This window comes from Cornus florida, unplaced genomic scaffold (genome assembly GCF_030987335.1).
Source record: "Cornus florida cultivar Cherokee Brave unplaced genomic scaffold, ASM3098733v1 CherokeeBrave_3.0.0_Hap2_Chr11, whole genome shotgun sequence".
NCBI lineage: Eukaryota > Viridiplantae > Streptophyta > Magnoliopsida > Cornales > Cornaceae > Cornus > Cornus florida.
This window is the reverse complement of record NW_026775581.1, coordinates 136,421,259-136,448,430: the sequence shown is the minus strand read 5'-3', so window position 1 is coordinate 136,448,430 and position 27,172 is coordinate 136,421,259. Positions and strand designations below refer to the sequence as shown.

Below are 27,172 nucleotides of genomic sequence, written 5' to 3'. Positions count from 1 at the left end.
GGGAAAAAAATTTGTTAGTGGGGCGGGCACGGGGGCACAGTATTTCCTAACGGGGCGGGGTTGGATATGAAAATTCAACCCGTCGCGGGTCTCGGGGCGGGCATGGACTTGACAAAAATTAAAAGGGGCGGGGCGGGATTTAGGGAAACCCGCTCCAAACCCGCCCCGTTGCCATCCCTAGTTGTGGATTTTGGTGCTGAGGATAATCTGGTCATTTAAGTATTTTAATATTTTATAATTAAAATTAATAAAATAGTGAAGGGTAAAATGGACTTTTTACATTTTAAGGCTCGATTTCCAAAGGGGTGTGGTTGTTCAAAAATGGACAAACTTTCATCTGCATGTCCTTATCCCAAACCTCATGGAGTGTTTATGTACTTTACTCCAAAAAAAAATTAGGCAGAAGGAATTAAATTAAGTTTTTTTTGTCGATAACGAGATTTAAAGAGTTCAATTGTAAACTTAGCCACTCCATGCTAGAGTATTTGCATTAAAATAGGCTTATTAACATTATTCAAATAAATAAAAGATTTGGTAAAAAAATAAAATTTAAAATTTATTTTTTTAAGAATTCTTTTTAATTGATTAATTATAAGACAATTATAAATTTATATTTATAAATTATAAATGTATTTACTTGAAATCAAATATAGTAACGAGAACAAAAATAAATTAAATATGGTGACTTCTTTGTACTCATCTAGCCAAAAACAATAATTGGATTGAACGAAATTAAGAATATGAACTATATGTAATTGCTTCACCCTCTCTATAATGATTCTATAGTAAAACGCCGTTGAACTATCATTAGTTTTTATTTATTTATTTATTTTCCTCTCACACCCATTTACTTTTATTTATTTTCCTCTTACACCCATTTGTTTTTAAGCTGAGTATTCCCCTGTATTTTTAGAGGAAGAAAAGAGTATTCCCCTGTATTAATTTAATCATTAAAGTAGTTGATATTTTTTGAAAAAATAAACAGTTATTTTTCACAAATTATTTGATTAAAAAAAAAAAGGAACACTTGAGAGAATTACAAATATCTTCGGGTGTCTTCGGTTGTATGGAATTGGAGCTTTGGAATTAGATTAAATGGAATTTAATAAAATTTTGGTTTAATTTATTTAGTTATTTTTTTCAAATTTCACCAATTATAATTTCAAAACTCCAATTTCATGAAACCGAATACACCCTGAACGTCACGTTATGTTCAACTATTGTATCAAAACGTCAGGTTATGTTTTGCAACATGAAATTAGAGCATTAAAATTAGAATTGATGAAATTGAATAAAAATTTGGTTTAATTTTCGGAGTTATTTTTTTCTAATTTCACAAATTCCAATTCTAAGTAAGTGGACACAACCTCAACTAAATAATTTACAAAATTATTTTTTGCCATTACTTTGAGTTTAGAATGCCCACGGGGTTTTTATTTAGTTGTATGCTATCAATTTTCGTTTATGATGTTAGCTTATGAACAATTCATTATGTATTGGAGTAACTTTGATTTATATTGCTAATTTTGTTGTGTTGCATTGAATTTCAGGGGCTAAGCAGCACCTATTACACGAGCTTCGCAGATTCGCGAAACTGGCAGGATTAGATCCCATTGAGCTGGAGAAAAAAAATGTTATGCATCATGTATGTTGGAGGGGAAGGTGTATGTTATGCAGTATGCTTAATGAGACCAGATAAGTACAATACATTACTACTGGATCTTTTTATTCGATGAGAAAGGAAGAGGTCTATTTGGGATTGTTTAAGAACTCTCACATTTTGAAGGTCGAGAATAGGGATGGTAATGGGGCGGGGTGGGGCGGGGATCTCATTCCCCACTTTCATCCCCAGTCAATTTTTTTACCCCCATCCCCTCCCCCATACCTTTCTAAATTTCAACCCCCTCTCCCGTTCCTGCCCCGCCCCGCCACATTAGCCCCCGTCCCTACCCTGCCCTGCATAACTTTTTTAAAATTCCAATTCACCTTCAACAAAATTAACACAACTATAATATTTTTCAACTTAATAATTTAATAAAGTTTCAGTACAATTATAACAATTTAAAACATATTATTTCAACCGATCAAACTTATAAACTTATAACAAAATCACATATAACATTTTTTGGAATAGTTTGGAAAATTTTAACATGATCAATCAAAACAAATAATATTCTTCCAACAACGACTATACTACAAGGGAATAAATCTAGGGTTTCAGAAGTGAATATATTATATATATAATTGTGTAATTTAGTAATATTTTATAACATATAAGAGCAATGTTGTAAAAATGCATTACAAACGGGGCGGGGAGGGGCGGGGTTACCCTCCCGCCCCGCCCCCCGTTAGGATTTCAAATACAATCCCCATCCCCTCCCCATTTACATAAATGGGTCTCCAAACTCGCCATAATAGGGGAGGGGTGGGGCAGGGACCCGCCGGGTATGAGGATTTTGCCATTCCTAGTCGAGAAGTTCGAATTCTTTTGGGTCATGAGAAGTTCGAATTCTTTTGTGGCCTTTTTCAAGAACATATATTGTGAAACTTGAAGTTGTTTCGCATTAGAATGTTACGAGCTGCACATACTCAACTTGACCTATCATAAAATTTCAACCTGTGCCGCCTGAGGTTGATTAGGTTAAAATTATAATGATAGGCTTAACTTGATCCTATCATTATATACTAACTATTGAAACCGAAAAAATAAATAAATATTGTTAAATATTTATTTTGGATTATATAATATATTCACACTCAAAAAAAAAATAAAAATAATTAAATATATCTTTTTGGATAATATAATACTCCTATCCACACTAAATATATATAATATCTTTTTTCATTTTTTACTTTTATGAAATTTTGTTTGTTTTTCAAAAAATAGGATTTGGCTTAGAATTGCTTGTTCTAATGAGTAATTTTAAAACTTCTCTTAATAAGAGTTGTCTATTTTTATTTTTATTTAAAAAAAAAAATTCAAACACTTAATACGTCCATCAAGACTTGAATCCCTAACCTTTAGTTTGAAAATGTTAGTTTGTATCAGTCAGACAATCAATGTAATAGCCTAAGGAATTGTTTTTCGTAACTCCACTGGATATTTTATTTTAAAAAGTGTTATTCAATTAAGTACATTATTAAGTAAATTTACTTCAATAAAATGTATTTGATAAAACAATAAGGGTTCGTTTGGTTAGACAGAAATATATGATAGAAAGTAAAAGTAAAAGAAAGTAAAGTGAAAGAAAGGAAAATTAAGTTTCCAGCATGCATTTGATTAGCAGGAAAAATTTTCATGAAAGTTGTGGGAAAAAATTATTTTGCTAGTTTGGATGGCATGAAAAAAAAATAATAATAATGATTTACTTACCAAAACTACCCTCATGATTTCAAATACTTAAAAATAAATAAATTAATTTTGTGTTAGATGAATCATCTTTATATTTAATTATTTATATTAATTTTTAACAAATAAATAGTAAAATGATGGATTATTAATAATAATTATTATTATTTATATTCATATTTAAATTAGAACAAACTAAGGAGGACTGAATTTTAGTTATCAAATTTTTTTATTTTGTGTTTTAAATAATAATTATTTATATTCATATGTAGAATGTAGTTCATTTATCATAACATACTCGTGTTTTTATTAGAATATTAAATATAATATTTTTTGCAAGCCCCTCAAAGAAACACTAAATGACAATACTCTAGGATAAAATTGGTTATGCAAAAGTAACATTTTATAGTTAATGCATAATAATTTTTTGGTTCATGCATAATATATCGGGCCACTCCCATATTTTATGACTATGAACCATGTAAATTTTTTTATACAAAAATCACATATTATTCGAGTAGAAAACTTTATTAAGTTTCAAAACTGTACAGATAATAAAAAATAAATATTATTTTGATTTCCATCACTCTAATTCATGTCTTCTCATATATCTATTGAGATATTGGTAAAAATTAAAAGTAATATAATTCTACTATTCAATTCTTAATTTATTTTAAAATAATTTAGGTAACGACGGTATTAGATATGATGAATCCATGAATTCAAATATGTGTCCTAATGGTATAACTTAATAACCTCTTTGAAAAAAATTGGAGAAACAATTCAATTGGGGCATAATAGGAAATTTAGAAATTAAATGACAGTTTCGAGTGAGAAAATAAACTTTCTTGTGTTTTATGCGTGGAAATATTTTAGGAAAATTTATCCGAGGGAATCCACTTTCCCCAAAATTTTCTCTTTCTAGGTAACCAAACTCCAAAAAATTAAAAAAATATTTTGTTTCTTTTCCTTTCTACCTACTTCACGTTAACCAAACAAACCCTAAGGAAATCATCTCACAAAAATAAAGTGTAGTAAGATACCAAAAGAATTTTAAAATTATAGAGTAACTTTTAAAATTGAAATACTTATTTTCATTTTTATCAAGTGTAGTATACCTAAGAAGATTTTTAGTGATGCGAAATATAGTATTTAATTTTTTTATTTTTGTTTTGGTTTAATTAGCAAATGTATCTACTTGAAATCAAATATAGTAATGAGAACAAAAATAAATTAAACATGGTGACTTCTTTGTATTTATCTAACCAAAAACAATAATTGGATTGAACGAAATTAAGAATATGAACTAACTGGAATTGCTTCTTTTCTCACACCCATTTGTTTTTAAGCTGAGTAAAACATTAAAATAGATATCCGCTTAGCTTAGAGACATTAATTTAATTATTAGAATGGTTGATACCTTTTTTTAAAAAATAAACAGTCATTTTTCACAAATTATTTGATAAAAATAAAAATAATAATAAAAAAAAACACTTTGAGAGAATTACAAATACCTTCAAGTGTATTCGGTTACATGAAATTGGAACATTGGAATTGAAATTGATGGAATTTAAGAAAATTTTAGTTCAATTTTTTTAATTATTATTTTTTTTTTTCAAATTCCACCAATTACAATTCAAATGTTTCAATTTCATGCAATCGAACATGTCCTTATGTTAGGTTATGTTTAACTATTGTACCACTTAAAGCATTGAAATTAGAATTGGTTATGTTTAACTACTGTACCACTTAAAGTATTGAAATTGGAATTGATGAAATTTGATAAAATTTTAGTTCAATTTTCAAAGTTATTTTTTTTTCAATTTCACAAATTCCAATTCTATATAGGTGGAAATAACCACAACTAAATCATTTACAAAATCATTTTTTGCCATTACTTTGAGTTTAGAATGCCCATATTTAAAGGGATTTTTATTATAAAAAGAATTTTCATTGTTTGTGACTAATGAAATTTGAAATGGGTTGGTTTTGAATAAATTTCCTTTCATGCTAATCTGTATTTGATTAGCACGAATTTTTTTAAAAAAAATTGTGAAAAATCATTTTTTTATGATTTAAACACATAAACTTATCATAAAATAAATTTATTTTCATCCTCACCTATATTTGATTAGCACGAATTTTTTCAATAAAATTAAAAATGTTTATCATTTCATGATTTGAATACATAATAAAAAACAAAAAAAGACGTTATTGTAAACTCATAAAAAAATTTCTAAGATAGACTTTTATTAATGAAAAAGTTAGATGGTTATGAAAAATTAGGGTTTAGGGTTCAAAAAATTTATTTTTCCTTTCTAACCAAATCAGATTTATTTATTTACCTTCCAAAAAAAAAGCCATAAATTTTTTATTTCCTTTCTTTTCTTCCAGTTCCATCTGAGCAAACGGAGCATTAGGAATGTTTTTCCTTCACTCTTCTCCTCGCCTTTGCTTCCATTTCTTCACCTCTCCTTCCAAACGCAGTACAATCTCAATTATGGGTGATCATCACCATAAGTTCAAAAGAGATGCACACATCACCGTTTGTTCAAATGAAGTCAAACAAGGACATACTCTAAGCTCTTGTGAAGTTGTAGCAGTGTGTGTATATATATATATAGAGATATCGAGCTCAAGGTTGAGTCTATTACGAAGCTTGACAGAAGAAGAAAAAAGCGGGAAACAGAATTCTCAAAGGCATGGCGGGAAGTGATCCACAGAAGCAACTCCGAACGTTGATTCGCGACTTCGCCACTGAAAAATCCCAAGGAGGTAATGTTTCGTTCATCAGTCACCACGCTTCGTTTGGTTGCTGAGAAAACGTAGGAAAATAACAACAAAGGGAAACATCGAATCTCATGTAATCGGCTGTTTTGCTTTGCCTCAACTGAAAGCTTAATTGAATGCAATTTTCTCGTTGAATTTTCACGGTGACCAAACGAAACATGTAATTGTTTGATAAATGAAATTGAATTTGTGTTGCTTCGAGTTATGCAGAGCGTAAAATAGTCGGTCTCAAGAAGCGAATCCATGAGCTTCAATCTGAATTAGATGCAGCGAATGCAGAACTCGAAGACGTTAAGCGTCTCAAGGAAAACAATGAGCAAGAGCTTAAAGGCTACGAAGTTGAATTGGCTATGACTGAAGCTTCGATTCAAACCTTAGAGGTTTTTTCTTTCCAATTTATTTCATAATTGCTCGAATTCATTCAAAATTCAATTAGGTTTTGATTAGACCTCTTTAAATAGCCTTTATATTTTGGTTGAATTTCTTCACTTGTTGATTAGGATTGAATTTTTTTTAATGCTTTCTTTTTAAATCACTACATCCAGGGGAGAATTTGTTTTATCCAAAATGAGATATCTGTTGTTGGATCTGATGTTGAGGCGCTTAAGGTAGTTCACTGCGCCTTATAATTTGTATTTTTCGGTTGGCTTCTTTTCATTCTATAATGCTGTTTATATTTCATTCTTTTGGATAGAATGAAGAAGGAGCTTCACGGTACTATTATTCATCTCTTTTTGTTTAATTAATTAATGCAATTCACTGAAGCATTAAAACCAGAAAGTTGTTTATTTCGTTGTATATCTTCCAATGTTTTCTTATCTTCAATGCAGAGATGAGTTTATTGCCAAAATGTTTGAGCTCAACGCTAAAATAAGGTTGATCTCGATTACCTCAGATCACACATCTTAGTTCCATTGACTTCTTTCTCATTGATTTTGCTTTGTGTATAAGATTGGAAATGTGGATATAAACTCTCGATTTAAAAATTAGACATCGTACTTCGACAAATACCAGTTTATAATATGCAATTCCTTTTTGCCTGGAAAATGTAGAGTTGTATTGTATTATTTTCTTAACTAGGCGGTTGCCATTGTGGCTGGATTGTACAAAAGGCAAACAAATGAGTTTCTATACATTAATTCGTCTCATAAGGTGTCCAGCTACCTAATATTGATCCTCACAGGAACATCTCTTAAGTAATTTTGGAGACTGCCCGGGAAACAGACACGGATAGAGAGATATATCTTTGTAGCAACCATGGAAATGTCATGCTAAATGAAAACCATCTATCACCCTAATTCAGATCCAGTTGTACATTTCTGAATACCAACCATCAATCACATATCCCTTGCATTCATTTTCAAGTACACTTCCGTTTCTGATGCTGCTACTCCGCAATGCTTCACTTTATTTCTTTTGTTTTTTTTGAATAAATGTTTTCCTTGTTAATATTCTTCCATGTGTTTCTTCTATCATGATGATGTAGCCATATTAGTACATAATTGTATTTTTGTTATTAATACCCTAGTTATTCTTTTGCAACCACTTCACCAAAATGGGTGATTGTCTTACCATTTTAATCAACAATCATATATTTAAACCAGCATTTATGGAACTCCTCTGTTGCCTAGCATGATCATTCTGCTGGAATTTCAAGATCTTTTGCATTGTCAGTCAACACGGTATCTTATGATTTTTAGCATTAAAACTTTGTGGAGCCGATTTTCTCAGATTTGGTTATCGATCTATTGGTGGAATATTGCTAGTCATCTTTATCAACAATTTGACATACAAAATGCTCAAAGGTTTTAACCTTCGCTGATCAATGTATACCCAGCTTCTGCTATTCTAGCTTATTATGGTGTCTGATGAACTGTAAACGATAAATTGAAACAAGACAATATTTGATGATTGCCATAAGTTCGTAACATCAGTGCTGTGTAACCATTTTTATTCATAAATTTTGAATGTGTACGAACTTTTGTAAAAATCCATCATTGTTAGAATTGTTAGTTTTTTTGCAACATTCATTGAAGGTTTAAGTCACAATTATGTCTCCACTCAAATCTCAACCTCCTGATAGCTATAGAAATCATTGCATTACCATTTTTTTTTTTCATACCTGACTGCAGTTTTCTTACCAGAGAACTGTTTTTTTTCTCTTCTTCTTTCTTTTTCTTTTATTTTTTTTTAAGGAAAAAATAAATTCCACTACGATCAAACCAGGGAAATATTCAAAAAGAAGCGACACCACAAGCACTAAAACATTTACATGTTCCAACAGTTGTGCAGTTTTTTTTTTTTACCTTTTTAGATCTTGATAGTTATAAAGTAAATGGGCAAAAATTTCTCTCTCATATATTTTTTGGTTAGCAATATAGATGGTAGTTCTTCTTTCCCTTCTAGGGATACACAAATCATGTGTTACTCTGAATGGGGATGTTTTTTCACAAACACATACAGGAAGACAAACGTGAAAGGATTTCATCATCTTTCACAACGAGCCTTTAATATTCCCTTAACTTCTATTCTTTCAGAAATCCCAAAAAGTCTTTGGTTTTAATACCAAAGCATTCGGAATGGGAAAAATGATTCATGTAGCAGACCCCAAGTAGTTGGGAGAAATACTTGAGGTCCTCAAAAATGCCAAAATTACTGTAGAGAAGTACATGGAACTAACTAAATTCCAGCCCAATAAATGTATTTGAGTAAATAGAACACATGATTGACTTTTGTGCAACACACAAGGCAGTTTAACTCTTAAGAGTTATGCAAAAGATGGATGTCCTTTTTTCTTTTTCTTTTTTACTTTTTTTTGTCTTCACATGCCGCTACTGAGAGGCTCTTTTTACATGATTGCTTTGGATTTGCTGTTTTAAATATGAAAAGTGCATAACATTTTACTATTACAAAGTTAGTGAGATTTTGTTTACGAACTTACTGATGCAGGAAATTCCAAGAGACATTAGCTTGTACTTTTCATAAAGATAACCAGATTGGGAATTCATCAAATGATGGTCAGTATACGTTATGACGCTATTTTTCCCCTGGAAATTTATATGATAAATGTCACAGTAGGTTTTAGTTCTTTTTCCCCTTAACATTGATATCAATTTCACAGTAGGTTTAAGTTCTCGATTACATTTACTAGTGGAATTTCTGGTTTCTGCAATGATTAATGGTATTTTTGTATGTCTGGGAAATACTTTTTAATTAAACTAGGAAGTTTAGTGAATAAAGATAATAAATTTTACCACAAAGGGCTTAGCCCAAGTAATATCTCCTCCTCCTTCCAACTGGAAGGTTGATGATTCGAGCCTCCAACAGGGTAAATGGGTGTGTGTATGAGACTTACCTACCAAAAAGGCAAAAAAGAAGAAGATAATACATTTTGGGATGAATTGTGACTGTGCTTGTCTTCTTATGGTCTACGTCTGTGTCTCTGTACATTTTGTTTTCATATGGAGCATGTGTACCTGTGTGTGTTGTTTCTTACATCTTCTTTTTTAAACCTAAATGTAGCATTGCTCTTTTCTTCCAGAAGTAGGTAAGAACCTTGCTAATATGGAAGATGCTGAAGTTGTTAGAAGAGCTCTTGAGAATAAGCTTGACCATATAATTTCTCAAATCAACATGGAGGAACAAGAGTACCAGGCAGAACAAAATATCCATAAACAGGTGATTAGTTGATCTCTGAACTTAAAAGCACTGTTAAATGCAATTTTCATCTGGTATTGACATTTTACTGTGATTAGAAAGAACCACATTTGTTATTCTTTTACTTCCTTCTATTTCGATGTGTTTTTTCCAAAGATTTACCTGGAAAAGTGTCCTGTAAATGTTTGAACCTGGGACTCCTGCAGATCCAGCAGGAGTTGGTCAATTTGGAAAGGAAGGTGTTCCTGATGGAGGCAATTATGAAAGAAAGTATCGAATTGCAGGACTTGACCAGATATCCTTTCCAAAATTGCATTGGATGGTTCCAATTAAATGGCCACTGAATCTGCACACTATGAATGTTAAAATAAGTCTTTCATACTTGAGATGGAGAAAGAATTAAAAATGTTCTGTGTAGGTAGTCATATTTACGTCTTATTACATTTGTCAGGCCCCTGAGTAAATAAGTTATAATGTCCCTTCAGCTTCCATGGAGGAGAAAATAATATAGTAATTGAACTCTTATAACTAATGGGGCTGAAATGGTCGTTGAAAGTTCTGTCTTTGTTGCAATCAAATAATGCAGTGCTGCTTTATCAAGAAAAAAGTTGAGTTTTGAATTGGATTGCCACCCTGTATTTTGTTAATCATAATGCTTGCTGTAGTGTACTTAACTGTTATCAAGCAGACTTCAGAATTTGAAGAGAAATGTGCTTCCCTTGGTGAGGAGTTGCAGAGGAGGTGTGTATGTCCCAGTTGTCATTCAGACAATGTGGAGCAATTGGGCGGAATTCTTCAGGCAAGCGACGGGAATTAACTTCTTGTAAGTAATTTCAATGAGATCACTACATTTTAAGCATTGATCTTCTCGAGTTGTACTGTAAATGAAAAAGTACTACATGTTGATGGGAATTTTATACATATTGTAATAGCTGCAATTGACTTTAGGAAGTGAAGTTGAAGCTTCTTTTTCTGGTGGAATGTTTTGGAGGTTGTTTTGTGCAAAAGGTGAGAGAGTAGTTTACACTGTTCTGTTATGAAAAAAGAGTGATACATATGCATATATGAAGACATTTGTACTGAAATGCAGTGTTATACATTGCCTCATGGATATGAATTTATATAAGAATTCATCACTCTTTTAAGGTTCTAGTCAACGACTAACAAATTCATTCTTTTGAACAAGTTTTGATAGAAAATTTTCATAATGTAGTCCGATAACTGGACTTCCAGTACTTTTAAAGTAGCATATATAACAAATATTCTGCAGTGCACAAGCCCTATCACAACCACTGCCACTATATGAGTTGACCGGGATGCTCTGTATGGGGCCTTCGTCTAGTTTGGGAAGGCGACCTGCTTCTATTCTTTGCATCTGAAATCAAATGCCGCCTAAACATTGCAATGAAGGCCTCTGCTTTCTCATTTAGCTCCTCTTTCGACAACGAAATTTGTTTCACATCATCATCTTCTTCAACCACCTCTTTCTCAGTTCTTGTAATAATCCCAGTACTCTTAAAAAACATTGAGCTGTTGCTGCCTTGTTCATCCTCCAACAAGAACCGCATACATTGTTTCCTTCTCTTCTTTCTCTCGATTGTGTTGGGTTCTTCGTTTGTATAATTGCTTTCTTGAGGTTGATTAGTTGATGATGTAGATGTGAAGAGAATAGCCAAGAGCAAGAGGTTGAGGGCGAGGAAGACCCACACGCGCCACTGCTCGACTAGAGACACCACGGTGGCGCGTTTCAAACACGCCATCAGAACAGCTGTTCCGGCTGCAAACCACACTGCCTGTAGATTATCTTCTTTTTTATTCACTGCCATTGTTACAACTCTAGTGCAATTTGTAACATAAAACCTACTACTTAACATGTGTGAGTATGGTGGTTTGTGCTTTCTTTATATAGAGGATTGGGAATGAGAAGAGTCATGCGGCCGATCTATGAAATTGGCATTGGCAGAGTAATACTAGTATGATTTTGTGGGGCCACCTGTGACCTCGGCTGCTGTGATGATAAGACGATCGTGACTGGTGACTGGTGAGGTTGCGGCTGCTGAAGGAGACAAGCAGACATTCTCTGCTACCCTGTGCGGTAACCTATCATTGCTCCGGCTTAGGAATTGTAGTTATATTGCTTTCCCTGTCTTTTTTTGGGTTTGGCGTGCACTGGGATTTCTAAATGTAAAGGTAAATTCGGGTACAACAGTCCTTAAAAAATTATCACTCTCCTAGATATCACATAATATTTTTTTTATTCATCATTTATCATTCTCTGTCTAAGGTAAAATGCTAACAATTGATTTAGAAGAATTATATAAAATTGGTAAAGAATGAATGAGGAAATTGGGGGTAATGTGACAAAGATTTGTTGTTTTTTATATTAACATTTTAATCTCTTTTTAGTCATAAGCTCTTTTCAATTATATATATATATTTTTAATTTATCAGAAAGAATTTGTAAGTGCATAGGATAGGATGTGGTAGAAAATGGAAATTGAAATGACGCAATTTAGGGTGGAGCATGGTAACAAAGTGTAGTGGAGAATCTGGTTCTCCTCTCAAGTCCGCATGCCTTTTGCCGGAAGTGAAGGTTGTTTGGCGGGTAATGAGATGGATGGGTCAGACGTGACGGGTCCAAAGCACGCCTGTTTCCACGCTCTATCTTATCAAACGGTGACCCACATGTCTCCTTCTACATTCCTAGCTACACTATTTCTTGATTCCTTTTGGTCCAGCTGTTGCCCACTGAATTCATTTGGATAAAAATAATGAAAGAATTCAAATCAATAGATGTGAATTTAAACCATTATTATTTTTTATTTATTGAAATTCTAAATTCAAAAGGATATTATGTTAGAGGTATAAGAAAATTTTAACTCGTGCCAATTGCATCAACTTAAAAAAAAAAAAAAACTGTTCGATTACATGCACTCCACAAAATATATGAATTGTGAGTCCACATTTGAATTCACATAACCCAATGGTTCAATGTGACTGTTCCTAAGTCATTAAATATATATTTGTGTTCACACGATCCAATGGTTGAATGTCACTACCGTATTTCGAATTTCTGCAGGCAACGTTTATTGCAGTGATTATGATGGTTTATATATATATATATATATATATATATATATATAACACTTTAAAGAAAGGAATCTTTGTTATTTGAAATTCAAATACTCCTTTTCTCCCATAAAATTTGCCCACTTTAAAAATTAGTGAGTCACTGTTCTCAAATTTCAAAATGGACAAATTTCTTAGAACAAAGGAGTATACAGGCTCTTAAACCATTTCTAAAACTTTAGCCTAAACCTTTTTTTTTTTAATGCTTTTTGGAAGAGAAGTTTCATAGAAGAAAAAGAATACTATTTTCTTACAAATCGAAACATTAATTTCAATAATTTTTATGTCTACGGCGTATGCCTTGTTTAAATTATGCGACTTCTATACTCCAAGGAGGTCGGTCAAAAGGTCCAATCCTGTATGAATAAAAATAACAAATTCACTCCCAAAAAGTCTATTGTGGTGGAAAATATATTGTATACCATGTATTAATAGGGAGTGCAGTATCCCAAAATTTTCTTTTACGGCTAAAAATTCATCAAAAAGTGCATCAAAACCCTAATTCTGCTAATAGTATCACATTTGTAGACAAAGGCTGATCCAGGAACCCATATCTACCAGGCAGTAGCGGATCTACAATTGGGTTATACTTGAATGTCTAAGTGCTATTGTTAGAGGTTCTCGTCTCACATCGAGAAAGTCCTGGGTATATAATAACAAGTACACAACATTACCCAACAACTTACGCTTTTGGGTTGGATGGCAAGCGTGAATTCGGCCTATTACAACTACCCACTAGAAGAATTATGAAGTAAATGCTGTAGTTAAATTGAATGATCTCTCACTGTGCATGTTGTTAGGTTTCTCATTGGCTTCATCTTTCTCTTGCATGTGCAGAAGGAACAGCCAATCCTGTTACCACTTTTTTCCAGACAAAGAAATAAGCTGCACAATGGAGAGAAAAGATCAGAAGAGAGACCCTAGTCATCTCGCAACAGCATATAGACATTGAAGCACCCAAAAACTGTGACCACTTATCCGGATAAGTTAGCACAAAATAATGAAATCAAATATTCTACAATTTAGATAGATATTATTATGAACTACAAGAATTACTTTGGGCTTCTTTCTATACATACTTCAACAGATTAATGTCAACAAAGAAGAAAATGGTGAAGGACATTCAGACAGACAAATCCAACCATAAACTCCATGCTTTAGTTATCGATCTTGAATTGTTTAAAATATGTAAAACGTCAAATGTTATTATGACCAGTTGGACCAATTTTCATCACAAATTTAAAAAAGGCACAAGCCGTGGGCATTGGCCTCAGCCACTTGCAGCCATCCATAGGTAAAGAATTTTGCCAAGCAGGGGCCTTAAATTTGCTCAAAGTAACAGAGAGATGCAGTAAGTTATCTTAGTTCTTTATTTTGGGTATAGGCGGGCAGGTAAAGTGATGAAAACCGTGTTCAAACTCCTTTGGAGACTCTAACCCAAGGATGAATTGTTACAGCTAGAACATAATACCAGCTAAGGCAGTTGGCATCTTCAAGTTATATGAGTTCCAGACATAATTAAGAGACAAGTCCGAGAAGGGGGGAAAATTATCACTAACCTGACGAGCAACCTGCACCACTCGTCGGCTATCCCGAGATAATTCACTTGTTAAGCTAGAATTCTGCGGTTCTTGAAGGCCGTTTTGTTTATGCTCCAACGTCCTCTGCGTACTGCTCTTTTCAAGGGAATCATTCTCATCGAGGTTGGTCAAAGATTCCTTCTTGCACTTCCTGCTGAATGTGTACTTAAGAACCCTGCTGGTAGCTTGACTGGGAGCACTATTAGTTGCTTCAGATGTTTTTGCATTGTTGGACTTGGAATCCATCGATGGTAAATTGTTTATCTCAAGATTTAAGTTGGATTCCGAGACCCTAGGACTCCCTGCAGCACCACCGTCCTGTACACCAACAGCCTCATCTATCAACTCTGACTCCTCTTTAGCCATCTCAGTAAATCCAAATTCTCTGACATCTTTGGTGCCTAGAGTAACATTTGTAGATCCTGATATATTATCCATGTTACACTCACTTTGATCATTCAACTGAGCTTCATCAAACTTTACATTACAATCGAATGAACAAGTCTTGTAACTGGAAAGAAATAAACATGGTTGAGACGGTTCAGTCAGCTGATCTGGAAGAGACCTGAATGAGGTAGCAGTGAAATTATCAACCTGAGGAGCAACCTGCACCCCTCCTTGGCTTTCCCGAGATACTTCACTTGTCAAGCTAGAATTATGCAGTTCTGGAGGACCATTTTGTTTATGCCCCAACCTCCTCTTCATATTGCTTTTTTCAAGAGAAGCATCCTCATCGAGGTTGGTCAAAGATTCCTTCTTGCGCTTCCGGCTGAATGTGTACTTAAGAACCCTGCTGGGAGCTCTAAAAGTTGCTTCTGATGTTTTTGCATTGTTCAACTCAGAATCTGTCGATGGTACATTGTTTATCTTAAGATTTAAGTTGGATTCTGAGACCCTACGACTCTCTGCAGCATCACCATCCTGTACCAAAACAGCCTCATCTATCAACTCTGTCTCCTTCTCTGTAGCAATCTCAGTAAGTCCAAAATCTCTGACATCCTTGGAGCCTAGAGTAAAATTTGTAGACCTTGATATAGTGTCCATGTTAGTCTCACTTTGATTGTTCATCCGAGCTTCATCAGACTTTACATTATAATTGACTGAACAGGTCTTGGAACTGGAAAGAAATGAACATTGTTGACAAGGTTCAGTCAGCTGATCTGGAAGAGACCTGAATGAGGTAGCAGTGAAATTTCTATGTTCTACTTTCCTTTTTCTAAGGCTTCTACGAACAACCTTAAGACCCTGGTCATTATTATGCTGCATTATTTTTTGAAACCCAGAAGAATTTGCAGCTAAATCCGCATTCTCAGCCTTGGGACAAGGCAAGGTACAGGCTCCATCACCAGATTTTACATTATCATTGTTTGCATATGAATATGTTTTGCAATAAGAAAGAACTGAGGATAATTGAGAAGGATTCATGGGATGCCGAGAATAAAACCTACTTGCGGTAGCTTTAGCTGTCCCACATCGAGTTTTTCTTCTTTGTATTTTCTTACGGAACTTATTAGGATGATGTCCATAAGTGCTAATGTTGACTGGCACTTCTACCAATCTAATTACATCCACATCCTCAGTCTTGGGAGAGGATACAGTACCTATCTCTGTATCTTGTACATTCAAGTTGATGATGGGCTCAGTCTTTATGCGGAAGTGCTGGTCATCTACCTCTCCAGGATGCAATTTTCCATTCAGCAAGTTCCTTTCAAATGCACGAATTCTCTGAGTATATCCATTTCTGTATAGCTCGGGCTCTTTGCTTCTCATGATTATGGAGGCTAGATCAGGGTTATTAACACAATGATTCTCAATATGAGACTTCAATGATGTGGTTTGTTTTGCTGAAGTACAGTACTCGTTACCCAGCATTCTCTGATTAAAAGGTGTACTCTTCACCTCAGATATCATTATCACTTCAGGTCCTGGATCTGATGGGGACGATGTGACAGGGTCAGAACTGGTTAGAATCTGGTGCATTGGACTTTCGTGACAAGATCCATCTTGTTTTCCAATTTGTCCCTTTAAACGCCGGATATGGTAATTTTTCACCTTATCCAGTTGGTCCTGTGCCTGTTTCAACTCTGCTCTAAGGTCTATTATTCTGTCTTCTGCTTCATCAAGCTGCGCTTCAAGCTCATCGATCCTTCTTTGCTGACTGGAGGATCTAATCTCTGCCTCAGTGTTCTGTAACAAAGGGAAAACTGGTCAATACAGTCGTGTGTCAATTACTTATCATTCTAAGAAACTTAGATCCAAGCATATACAACAAGGAAGTTGTCTTTCAGCAAAATACCCTAAGAGAATTCTGACTGACTAGATGAATTCTGTATATAATTTGATATAGCTAAACAATTATCACAGAAGAAAATTAGTTTTTGACATAAAAAATAATCTACTTTGAACCAGCAATAAAATCAACAGAATTTTCTGTGGTTGCATTTACTCTAAAGTCTCCTTGACGACAAATGAGATACAATGACCTAAAACCTCCTGCTGGTAGCTTGTATCTATGTGATCCCATGCAACAAGTTGCACCAAAAGGATGCCACACCAACTTAATCAGCCCTAAAATTTTGTACTATCTAAATATACCAAAGGATACAAACAGAAAAACTACTAAATCAAACAATATTGGTTTCTCAATGTCACAACATCGATAGACAAGTAATGGAAACTAGATGTTACAACTATTAGGACAAATATAAAAAAGAGGATGGTAAAGTTAATTCAATGTCCCATTAATAGAACTGAAAACACAGTACGGTTTGTTCACAAATTATAGCATTATATTCCAGCTTATTTATACTACATTTCAATGTAGAATGGCCATATCTGGTCTATATTAAAATCGAAATTGTTTGTATCACCAAACAAACAAACCCAACTAATTTATAATAAGTGTGAAATCATGCTTAAACTACTTTTTCTTTTTCTTTTTTTCTTAAAAAAAAGGAATAAAAAAAAAAAAAACAATCTTTAAACAATTTTAGTTTCATCAACACAGACTTGCAAAATAATTAGCAAACTAACTGCATCCAATCCCTACACAACTGCAAGAAATTAGACATATTGAATAACCAGCAACACCAAGGGCACTTTTTGCCATTTTTTAAATTGAAAGTTCATCAACTTTGATCACATCTTGTTGTCTTTTGAACATCATTCTCTATAACATTCATGCTTGCTTCAACATAGATTTTATTACTTGGATGTGTCAACAAACACGGTGGGTATTGTGTTGGATCCACCACCTAACAGTCGAAGGCATAAAGTAGGGGCTTAAAACATATAAGGTCCCTACTTCTCAAAGAGAGGTCAGGGGTTCGAGCCTCAGTGGAGGCATGTGTGTGTGAGTACCAACTATGAAAAAAAAATAATATATGCGTGCGTGAGAGAAAGAGAGTAGATTTTCGGACATGGTTAAATAAAAAGAGCCTTATTATTTGTGGACTTACAAGAGACACAGACCAAACTCTATGCAATGACACTCAGAGAGCACACAATTAAAGTAGAAGGCACAGAAGAGTGACGATCACCAAGGGTTGTGCCTGAGGTGTTCTCCACAATCCTCGCCTCAAAAGAGACAAAAGGCATAAGCCATGTCTTTTGCAACAATTCCAATAAATATGTTTCACTCAAGGGCTCCTCTTAAATTTCACTCTTGCATCCATGAATAAAAGGAATAAGTGATAAAACCATTTCAGGCCTCATACAGAACTAAAATTTTCGGAACAAAAAATATGGCATGCTAAGTTAAATTATTTTCGTGCTTCAGTGAGATTAATTCCAGTTTTATTTTCTTAGCTTTGACAGTTCCAATGGTATAGTGATAAAATTTAGGTCATTTTAGGTTAGAACATTAGGCAAGATTAGTACATCATGAAATAATTATAGCAAAATGGACACCTGTCTGCATTTTGTTTCAAAGTAATTGTAGCACAACTATCAAGCTTGCACAATATGAAATGATATTTTTTTTTTTCAAAAAACAAATGAAATTTCTACAAGCACGTACCTTGCCAAATGCCACAGAAGAAGATCACCGATGGAAAGCATTGGTTGTCTAGTCACAGATGATATATAATATATTTGGAACAAAACCCATCCAAATATTGCCAAATAATACAGGGATGCTGAAATAATGCTAAAATAGAAGGCCTAAAAGTGTGCATCATATTTTTTCTACTCACAAAAGGGATCTTTAGCAACATGCTTAATTATAGAGTAGCCTGTGGCAAAACGTTCATCAGTTTTTCAGTACTCCATAGCTTTATTACATGAAATCTTAATGCATGAACAAAGGACCCATGCTGGATATATGACACTGGAATATGGGTTTTATGTGTCTTACATGTCCGGTGGAAGATACACCCAGAAACCATACTTGATAATGCAAGTTTATTATATGACTGTTCAAAACTTTCTTATTAAGATTTTATTGTTACATTATTACTTCTATAAGAGTCAAATGACTATGTTGTAACATTATTTTACCATAAGAAATAAAAGAAGAATATTAAAAAAATTGATATTTATCCACATCCTTTTGTCCTCAGGTTTAGGATTAGATAAATCCAATACTTAGATTTGTCCACAACCGAGACACTCGCCCAAGTCCATAACATAACTCTACAGCCTTAAACAGGAAGAATCTACTTATATTATGCTTAAAGTCTTATCACAGCTGATCCCAAGCTTAGAGAAGGGCTAGAAGGCAGGAGTTGCATTAGATACATGGGCAGCATAAAGGTTGTTTCTATTTTTATTTATTTTTTAATAATAAGCGACTTTATTAAAATAAAGCTAGGCAAAAGGGGAGAACCGATATATTGTGTGTAAGGAGAGCAAACATAAAACCTTTTTGTCAAAGCTTGGTAAATTCCTCTTCTTCTTCTTTTCCCAGAGATAAGATACCAAATTAAAACCCCATAGCAGTAGCTCTGTTCTTCCATGTTTTGGTTTTTTTTTCTTTCTTGTTCTTGCAGCTCTATAAAATCAAACAATCTCAATATCTAGTGGACACCAACAATGTAATGACTCACTCCACCATGTGATATGATATTGTCCACTTTAGACCCGAGCCCGTACGGTTTTTGTGACCCAACATAAATATATATATACATAAACATTCTAACAGTTTTGTTCTTGGGTTTTCCCCCAAAAGGTCTCGTACCATTTGGAGATGGACATATAAGCAGTTCACCTTCACCATTCCCAGGTGATGTGAGATTGTGCAACCTATAGCTCGCCCAGTATCCCGCACCCACCCGCATAGGTCGCCACAAACAAAGGCTAAAAAACCTAACCCTCCTTAGGAACTTGTTTAGCCCAAATTGTGCCCCAAGTGTATTGTCACCCTTCTGATCCTACATGCTACATCATGACACCATAATTCTCCAGATACAGGTCCAGTATTTCCTTAACTAGAGCAGGGAATTCCACATCCGTGACTCAAGAATAAATTTCAAGGAAACAAAAAAGAACCTACAAAGATAAAGAAATCCCCTATTTGAAACTCACACACCCATTTTGCCCGACTTGAACCCACAACCTTCCACTTTGAAAGGTGAGGAAATAGTACTAGCCTACTGCCTACAGCCTTTCGTGGATTCTGTGAGATATTATGAAAGACTGTATATTAAGGATAATAATTTTCCGATTCTTCATGCCCAAAATATATTTTTGCTTTAATTTCTTTTTGTTCTAGACTTTTCAGATAAAGCAGCAGAAATCACTCTTGCAGCCATTAAAGTGACTGTTCCAAGAGGCTGCTTACTAATACACCCTTCATATCATTATTCACAAATCATAATATATAGTGCCAAATTTTTTTTTAACATAAATCCACACAGTCCATGTTAACTTGAAAATCCCTGCACCACTCTCTTGAAGACTATCAAGTGATCGTTCAATTTCTCCATTGATGGGTAGCTTCCAAGGCACACTTGACTTTTTAACTTATTATGTTTGAAATGGTCCATGCAGGAATATGTGTGTGTCCTGTGAGTGTGTCTATGCATCAACACATATAGCTTAAATGCAACATCATAAAAATCAGAAACCATTTTCCATTTCACATGAAATACAATCTCCTAATTAGCAGCAGAACATAATCCATGAATTTCTTGAAAAAAAAATTTCCAACTCAACTTGATTTTTGTTTATGGAGTCAGCCCAATATCAGTTTAATAAAATAAAACTACTTAAAATCATCCCACAATTCAATTGCACGAGAAATAAAACTTCCCACTAACAACACATATCACCAAACCAAACAAAATTATAAGAAACACAAGATTATTAAAGTCACGTATGAAATAATAAATTCACAATCAGACAAGAAAAAGAAATCAACATATCGAAATTACCACAGAAACGATCGTGTGTTTCAAACGAAGGAGCATCCCAATGGCCTCGTCTTTTACAGAACGCAGATCCTGCTGAAAGCGAAGAGCTTTCCGCTCCGATGACATTATACGCGCAGCTGCCTCTTTCGCCGTATTCATAATGATATCGGCATAAGTCGTCTTCAACGCCACCATTTTCTAGAATCAAACATGCAAAAACAGGTAACAGATTAAATAAAAAATACAGAACGTGAATGAGAGATACGAATGGGGCAGAAATTCGATTCGCACTCACTAAAATAGAAACAAAAACAAAAACATATAAAAATCGAAAACACACACATATATATATATGTATATGTAGTAGATATAAACACATAAATTTGCATATATGTATATGTTTTGAGATGAGTGTGTGTGTTTTGTGATTTTATGAGTTCACCTGGGCTTCTTCCATGAGTGTGGGTCGGTGCAGTGCAGACCTCTTTAGATTGAGGATGGGAGAAAGAGGGCAAACAAATTTGGGCTTCTATTGTAACTGGTGTGGTGTCTGTCAACTGAAATTATGTGTTGTGACAAGAACGCCCCTCGTTTTTGTTTTAAATTACGAGGTCGCAGCTAACGAGTGAGCGAGTGAAATGTTTTTGGTTGGTTCGTTTCGCTAATGCTCCGTCGTCACATTGAGGACAACTACTTCAATATGCTGTCGTTTTGTGATGTTTAGGTTATCTTTTTTAATGAAAGGAGGGCCCACCGACGACTCATAGGAGACGAAGGTCGTTCAAACGCACTGTCGAGGATTATTTTGAAACTATTTTAAATTTGAAACAGAGTGCACATGTTTTTCGTGGCTCTCAAGTCATCTTGCACCCAAAAAGCCGGGAAAAAATCGTCTCCTGCTTGCCTCTCACCGGAAGCCATCCAGTGCTGACATGGCAACAGGATAAATTCTGTATTTACTAACATCTTTGACATATTTACCATGTTTGTATAAATTTTTATACACAATATATATTATATTATTTAATTGAGGGTGGAGCCCCACATGTAAAATTTGAACGTGTGTAATGAATGCTCTCTTAATTATCGGATAAAATTTGGAACTCTCCCAAAATCTCTCACTCCCAAATTGCTCTTCCAAACAAAACATCTTTCTCTCATCTTAATCATAAAATCTGATTTAGGATACCACACATGAAGATTAGCACAACCAAACATCTTCTTTTATACTTCTTTATTTTTATAATTTTTTTAGATTGATTTGATCTTTTATATGTCTGGATCGTTAAATAAGTTTTTTAGGGTTTTGATTTGAGGTTTTTCTTTTCTTTTCTTTTTTTTTTTTTTTTTTTCAATTTTAGGTTTAATTTGGATTAATGGCAAAGATTTGCGTGAACGAAGTGTGCCGTCAACCACGACACAACGTAGGTTGATTTTGTTATTGGCTCTCTGTGTCCTCTTGGCGCTCATTAGTGCACGCTTCGTCGACAAACCATTTCAAGTTCGAGTCAATGTCTACTGCGACACTTGCTACGCCGAATTCGAGACCGACAAAACCCCCTATATCGCTGGTATATATACATCTCTCTCACACTCTTATCTTTTCATCAGATATAATTATTCTACTATTTTTTTCTCTGATTCAATTATATGTACACATAAAATACATTTGGGTCCTTTTTATTTTGTTAATGTTCATAATTTTTGTTATACATTTGGCTTAGAATTATACGACTATACGAGTACACAAATATATATATGTGTGTGTGTGTATATATATATATATATATATATATTGGTGTTCATGATTATTGTTGTAGATTTGGCTTTTTTTTTTTTTTACAAACACCTAGATGGGTTTTTTTTCGATAAGTTTGTACATTGGAGTATTCAATATGTATTTTTAGTTTTTATATTTGATTTCCTTTTCCTTCCTTATTGATTTTTTTTTTCCTTGATGAGAAAAGTTTGTTTAATTTTAATTTTTTTAAAATATAAGTGACAATGTGTGAAAATAGTAGTAATAATATTATACATACATTTTTTCAAAGTGAATGGACTTTCAATTTCTAGGCATTTTGATTCCCGGGCTATTTAATAATTTTTAAAATTTGATTATATTGCTTATACAATTCCGTCCTATTGTTCATGGTTTATAACTTTAAAATTACATGTCTGTCATTCTCATTACAAACCCTTTTGCATATGGAATGGGAATAATTGTTTCGTGGAGATAGGAAAGGAAAATAATTTATCGATCAAATTTGCCACTCTATGTAAAATATTTTCATTCTTTTTTCAGGTAAAATATTTTAATTTTTTGGTATTTGGCAAAGGTGTAGGTGTAAAATAGTTTGTCAAAAATTGATGAATAAATTATTTTTGTTAGGTTTTAAAGTTTTTTTTTTTTCTTTCATAAATATTTTACCACAACATGTGGTAAGATAGTATTTGTGTGGAGATTCAAGGTGATAGTAATAAACTTTTATAAATTCAATTTGTGAGTTGAAATTTTTTCGAGAAACCTTCAAACTTTTGAGATTGTGTTTTCTAATTTTAAAAGTATAGTTTTATGTTTATTGCATAACAATTTAAACTTGGATTCAAATTTTTAGAAATTAATAAAAGTTTCATGTTGCATTTGTTCAGTCTGGTTCCCTAAACATTATAGTTTTGTGCACCTATTATACACATAAATCAACCTAATTGTTGTTAATGATTTTTGTTGCACATAATTGAAATATCTTTTCTAATTATTTTTTATATTTTTATACTTTTATCTTTAGCTATTTACCTATTGATGTTCTAGATATGTTTATAAGTAACATAGATATTGTCTAAATCTTCATTTATTTATTTATCTATTATTAATATTGGCAAGAGACACACACAATCTTACCCTTATGGGGACTTGAAGATTTAGTCTCATAATTACATTTAAATTTCATCCTTGAATTACTATGACACCTAATCATGTTTATGAACTTGATTCACTATCTATCTTACTTCATTTAGATAGTGCTCAAAGCTGACTTAATTTAAAGGGCAAATGGGAGCATAAAATCATACAATAAAATAGTCGAATACGCCTACTTGCCATCAACAGTGACTTATACACTTAAGTAGTACATTGATATAGCTCCTTTTATGATGCTTACTTTCAAGAGTTACATACAAATATGTTTCTGAAGCCTCTTGATATGTTGAAACTAGTTCCCTATCCATCTTGGTTTCTTTTTCCCCTGTACTAAGTTTATGTCTTTTCATTTATATCTAATTTCTTTTAAAATTTCATTCCTCCTTTTTTTTTTTTTTTTTTTTTTTTTTTTTAAATTCATTGTTTCTATGTATTGCAATATAATAGTTGCTTGGTTTATAGTTTTTGTTCTGCCACAAGTCCGATAAGAATGAGTTTGTTGTAGGCGTTTAAATATATATCATCAACAACAACAAACAAAGCATTTTCTCAATTACTTGGGGTCAACCATATGAATCATACTTTTCCATTTCCACTCTAGGAGTTAGAATGTATGGTTTTTCTAATATCTTTTAGATCAACTATCTTTATTTTAGGTGAAAAAATTCTGACCTGGTTTGACAAATAATATATATACTCCTTTTTACATGTTTCCTTCATTAAATAAATCATTTTAAAAAAATTATATAACCTATTCTTGACATATAGATTTGGTTCTTTTATATGTGTAGTAGGTGTGCAAAGGTTTTAAAGTTTCAAAGGCTAACCAATTTTGCAAGCAACCACTTCAAAGGGTTTCGGATATTAAGCTTCATCATGGACCTAATGAGTGAAGAAATTATGCATCCTTACAATAATCATGCTATATAAGTTCCTTTTTTTTTTTTTTTTTCTCTCCCACATAATATTTTCTTTTCACTCTAGGTTTCAGTATTCAGACAAAATATAATCAGTATGCAGTTTGCATTGTATAAATATTGTCTTTTATTAATGTTAAATCATTACAATGTTGTAAGCCAATGCATTGTATATTTGTATAAGTTTTCGATAGCATTTCCCTTGAGTTGTTACTATTTCAAATGAAATATATAATATATTTGATTTGGTTTGATTATGTTTAAAATCAAGAAGTTGAAATGTAATTCTATTATTCTTTCCCAGTCTTCCCCTCGGTAAAGAACTTTTAAAGTTATAATGGTCTTGTGTTATGAGTTTCTTTTTGCCAAGTTCTCTGTTTAGGTGAATTATTAGCAAAGAGGATTGAATGATTAATAGAGAGAAATAACCGTCTTTCGGGGAAAAAAAATGACAGTCTTGCAATGAATTTACACCACAGACAATTGTCAAATCCGATTTAAGAAGAGATATAGTTATTGTCTTGAAGTGCAAGATATTTGGGTGGGTATATAATGCCAGTTTTGTGGCTTTTGCGTTGCAATGTATTGTGTGTCGTTACCTTGAGATGAACTTTGAAAAGGATTTATATAATAATTGTTAGGAATAATCACCAAACAATATTTCATTATGAGGTGGGTTTCTCAAATCACCAATCACCAAATGGTGGAACCCTAAATGTTTATTCAACATTGACCATTAAACATAGATACATTACTGTTCAAGTATGTAACATGAATTAAAAGTAACATCAATCAAACATATTTTTAAAATGACATTATAATTTAAACGTAACATGTTTCAAACATGAATTATATGTAGCATCAAACTCAAATTATATGTATCCTCACAATTAAGTTGTAACATGTATCATTTGTTAATTTTATATGATGTATAAAGTTAAACGGAACAATCATTAAATGAAAAATCAAACATGTTAGAAGCATGTGCTTGATTTCCCCTTGACTTTGGTTTATTTTACGAATCTTATATATATAATAATGAAATAATTTGTAATTTATATTAAGAATGTGTTCCTACATTATATGAAATTTAATTTTGATTGTAATTATAAAATCGTTACGATGAAACACATGTTTGGTTTCCCCCTTGAGTGAAATAAGTTGTGATATTTATTAAAAATGTGTTTCTACACTGTATAAAATTTAGTTGTGATAATAATTATGAAATCGTTATGGTGTTATTCTAAACACGTGTTTGGTTTCCCTTGACTTCGGTTCATTTTATAACTCTCATATAATACACTACATTAAAAAAAGTTATAATTTATGTTAGAAATATGTTTCATTTTTTTTTTTTTTAAATGACATTATAATTTAAACATAACATGTTTCAAACATAACTTGTGGCATCCTAACATAATCATAGTACATACCATATGTTGATTTTATGTGATTTTATTAATATGCAACCTGAATCAAACGTAGTAACATGTCTCAAACTCAAATTATTTGTAACCTCACAATTAAGTTGTAACATGTATCACTTGTTAATTTTATATGATATATCAAGTTAAACGGAATAATCATTAAATGGAAAATCAAACATGTTAGAAACATGTGCTTGATTTTCCTTGACTTCGGTTTATTTTACGAATCTCATATATATATAATAATGAAATAATTTGTGATTTATATTAAGAATGTGTTCCTACATTATATGAAATTTAATTGTGATGGTAATTATAAAATCGTTATGATGTGTCTGGTTGTACTTGAATAAAATAAGTTGTAATGTATGTTAAAAATATGTTTCTACACTATATGAAATTTAATTTTGTTTGGTTTTTACTTTAATGAAAGTTATTATATTTGTTACAAATAAGTTCTCATATTTTAATTTAAGCAATTCCTCAAATCAAATATTACCATTAGAAACGTAATATTTATGACTATATGTATCAATATATTTATAGATACAAGAGAAAAAAATTAAAAAAAAAAACCTAATTATGTTAATAGAAATCAACAACGGTTACGAATATTAACCAATTTCTAAAATCAGTTATTTCTCAGTTGCAAAGAGAAATTGTTTATCTAGTTACATAAATATATATTTCTATAAATATTGTTTTCTCTCTCTAGATTTTCTCCCTAACTATATATATTATCTATTTCATATATATACATATATATATTTTTATTTGAAAAAGAAAGAAAAAAGATGAATGGAGTTGCAAAATTGGAAACATGGATATGATACAAGATCGGAGTTTTCGGCACGACGATTGTTTCCTGCAGTGAATTCTAGGAGAGGAGGAAGCTTAAGATCTTGGTCTCAGTTAGCGTCGGAAAACTCACGCGCCACCGCATCGTTGGAGAGGAAGTTGTGCTCTTTTGAATCCACGACAAACTCCATCTCTACATCCGCCATGGTTGGACCTCTGTGTGTGAGAGGTTTAAGATTTCGTTTTTGGTCTTTAATT

The 27,172-nt window shown here is 32.8% G+C and overlaps 3 protein-coding genes across 5 annotated transcripts; 1 reads left to right on the top strand and 2 right to left on the bottom strand.

The window, feature by feature from the left end:
* Positions 1-5,725: 5,725 nt before the first annotated feature.
* On the top strand, positions 5,726-10,906 carry LOC132285017 (uncharacterized). Of its 3 annotated transcripts, XM_059787176.1 has the most exons (9): positions 5,726-6,124; positions 6,350-6,519; positions 6,685-6,747; positions 6,834-6,853; positions 6,970-7,014; positions 9,089-9,156; positions 9,681-9,817; positions 10,485-10,619; positions 10,745-10,906. In XM_059787176.1, the coding sequence occupies exons 1-8, from the start codon at positions 6,052-6,054 to the stop codon at positions 10,611-10,613; spliced, it is 705 nt and encodes a 234-aa protein (XP_059643159.1). In that variant the 5' UTR covers positions 5,726-6,051; the 3' UTR covers positions 10,614-10,619; positions 10,745-10,906. The 3 variants fall into 3 exon arrangements, with proteins under 3 accessions (XP_059643159.1, XP_059643158.1, XP_059643157.1); XM_059787175.1 differs by having other exon boundaries at positions 10,485-10,906; XM_059787174.1 differs by having other exon boundaries at positions 5,727-6,124; positions 10,003-10,906.
* An 18-nt stretch (positions 10,907-10,924) lies between these two features.
* LOC132285018 (uncharacterized) lies at positions 10,925-12,094 on the bottom strand. The gene has a single exon (XM_059787177.1). The coding sequence runs from the start codon at positions 11,668-11,670 to the stop codon at positions 11,095-11,097; it is 576 nt and encodes a 191-aa protein (XP_059643160.1). The 5' UTR covers positions 11,671-12,094; the 3' UTR covers positions 10,925-11,094.
* A 1,259-nt stretch (positions 12,095-13,353) lies between these two features.
* On the bottom strand, positions 13,354-21,427 carry LOC132283747 (uncharacterized). Its single transcript, XM_059785758.1, has 4 exons — positions 21,298-21,427; positions 20,877-21,053; positions 14,485-16,692; positions 13,354-13,810 (listed from the first exon to the last, which is right to left on the bottom strand). Exons 1-4 carry the CDS (start codon positions 21,310-21,312, stop codon positions 13,781-13,783), a joined length of 2,430 nt encoding a protein of 809 aa, XP_059641741.1. The 5' UTR covers positions 21,313-21,427; the 3' UTR covers positions 13,354-13,780.
* Positions 21,428-27,172: the final 5,745 nt, after the last annotated feature.

Bases quoted from the DNA above. Each gene is read 5' to 3' on its own strand.
- LOC132285017 (XM_059787174.1), top strand. From the start codon at position 6,052: ATGGCGGGAAGTGATCCACAGAAGCAACTCCGAACGTTGATTCGCGAC. The intron at 6,520-6,684 runs GTTTTTTCTTTC...CACTACATCCAG, and splicing joins CTTCGATTCAAACCTTAGAG to GGGAGAATTTGTTTTATCCA. The intron at 6,854-6,969 runs GTACTATTATTC...TCTTCAATGCAG, and splicing joins AATGAAGAAGGAGCTTCACG to AGATGAGTTTATTGCCAAAA.
- LOC132285018 (XM_059787177.1), bottom strand. From the start codon at position 11,670: ATGTTAAGTAGTAGGTTTTATGTTACAAATTGCACTAGAGTTGTAACA.
- LOC132283747 (XM_059785758.1), bottom strand. The intron at 16,693-20,876 runs GTAATTTCGATA...CCTTTGTTACAG, and splicing joins AACACACGATCGTTTCTGTG to AACACTGAGGCAGAGATTAG. The intron at 13,811-14,484 runs GTTAGTGATAAT...TCCATTGTGCAG, and splicing joins TGGTGCAGGTTGCTCGTCAG to CTTATTTCTTTGTCTGGAAA.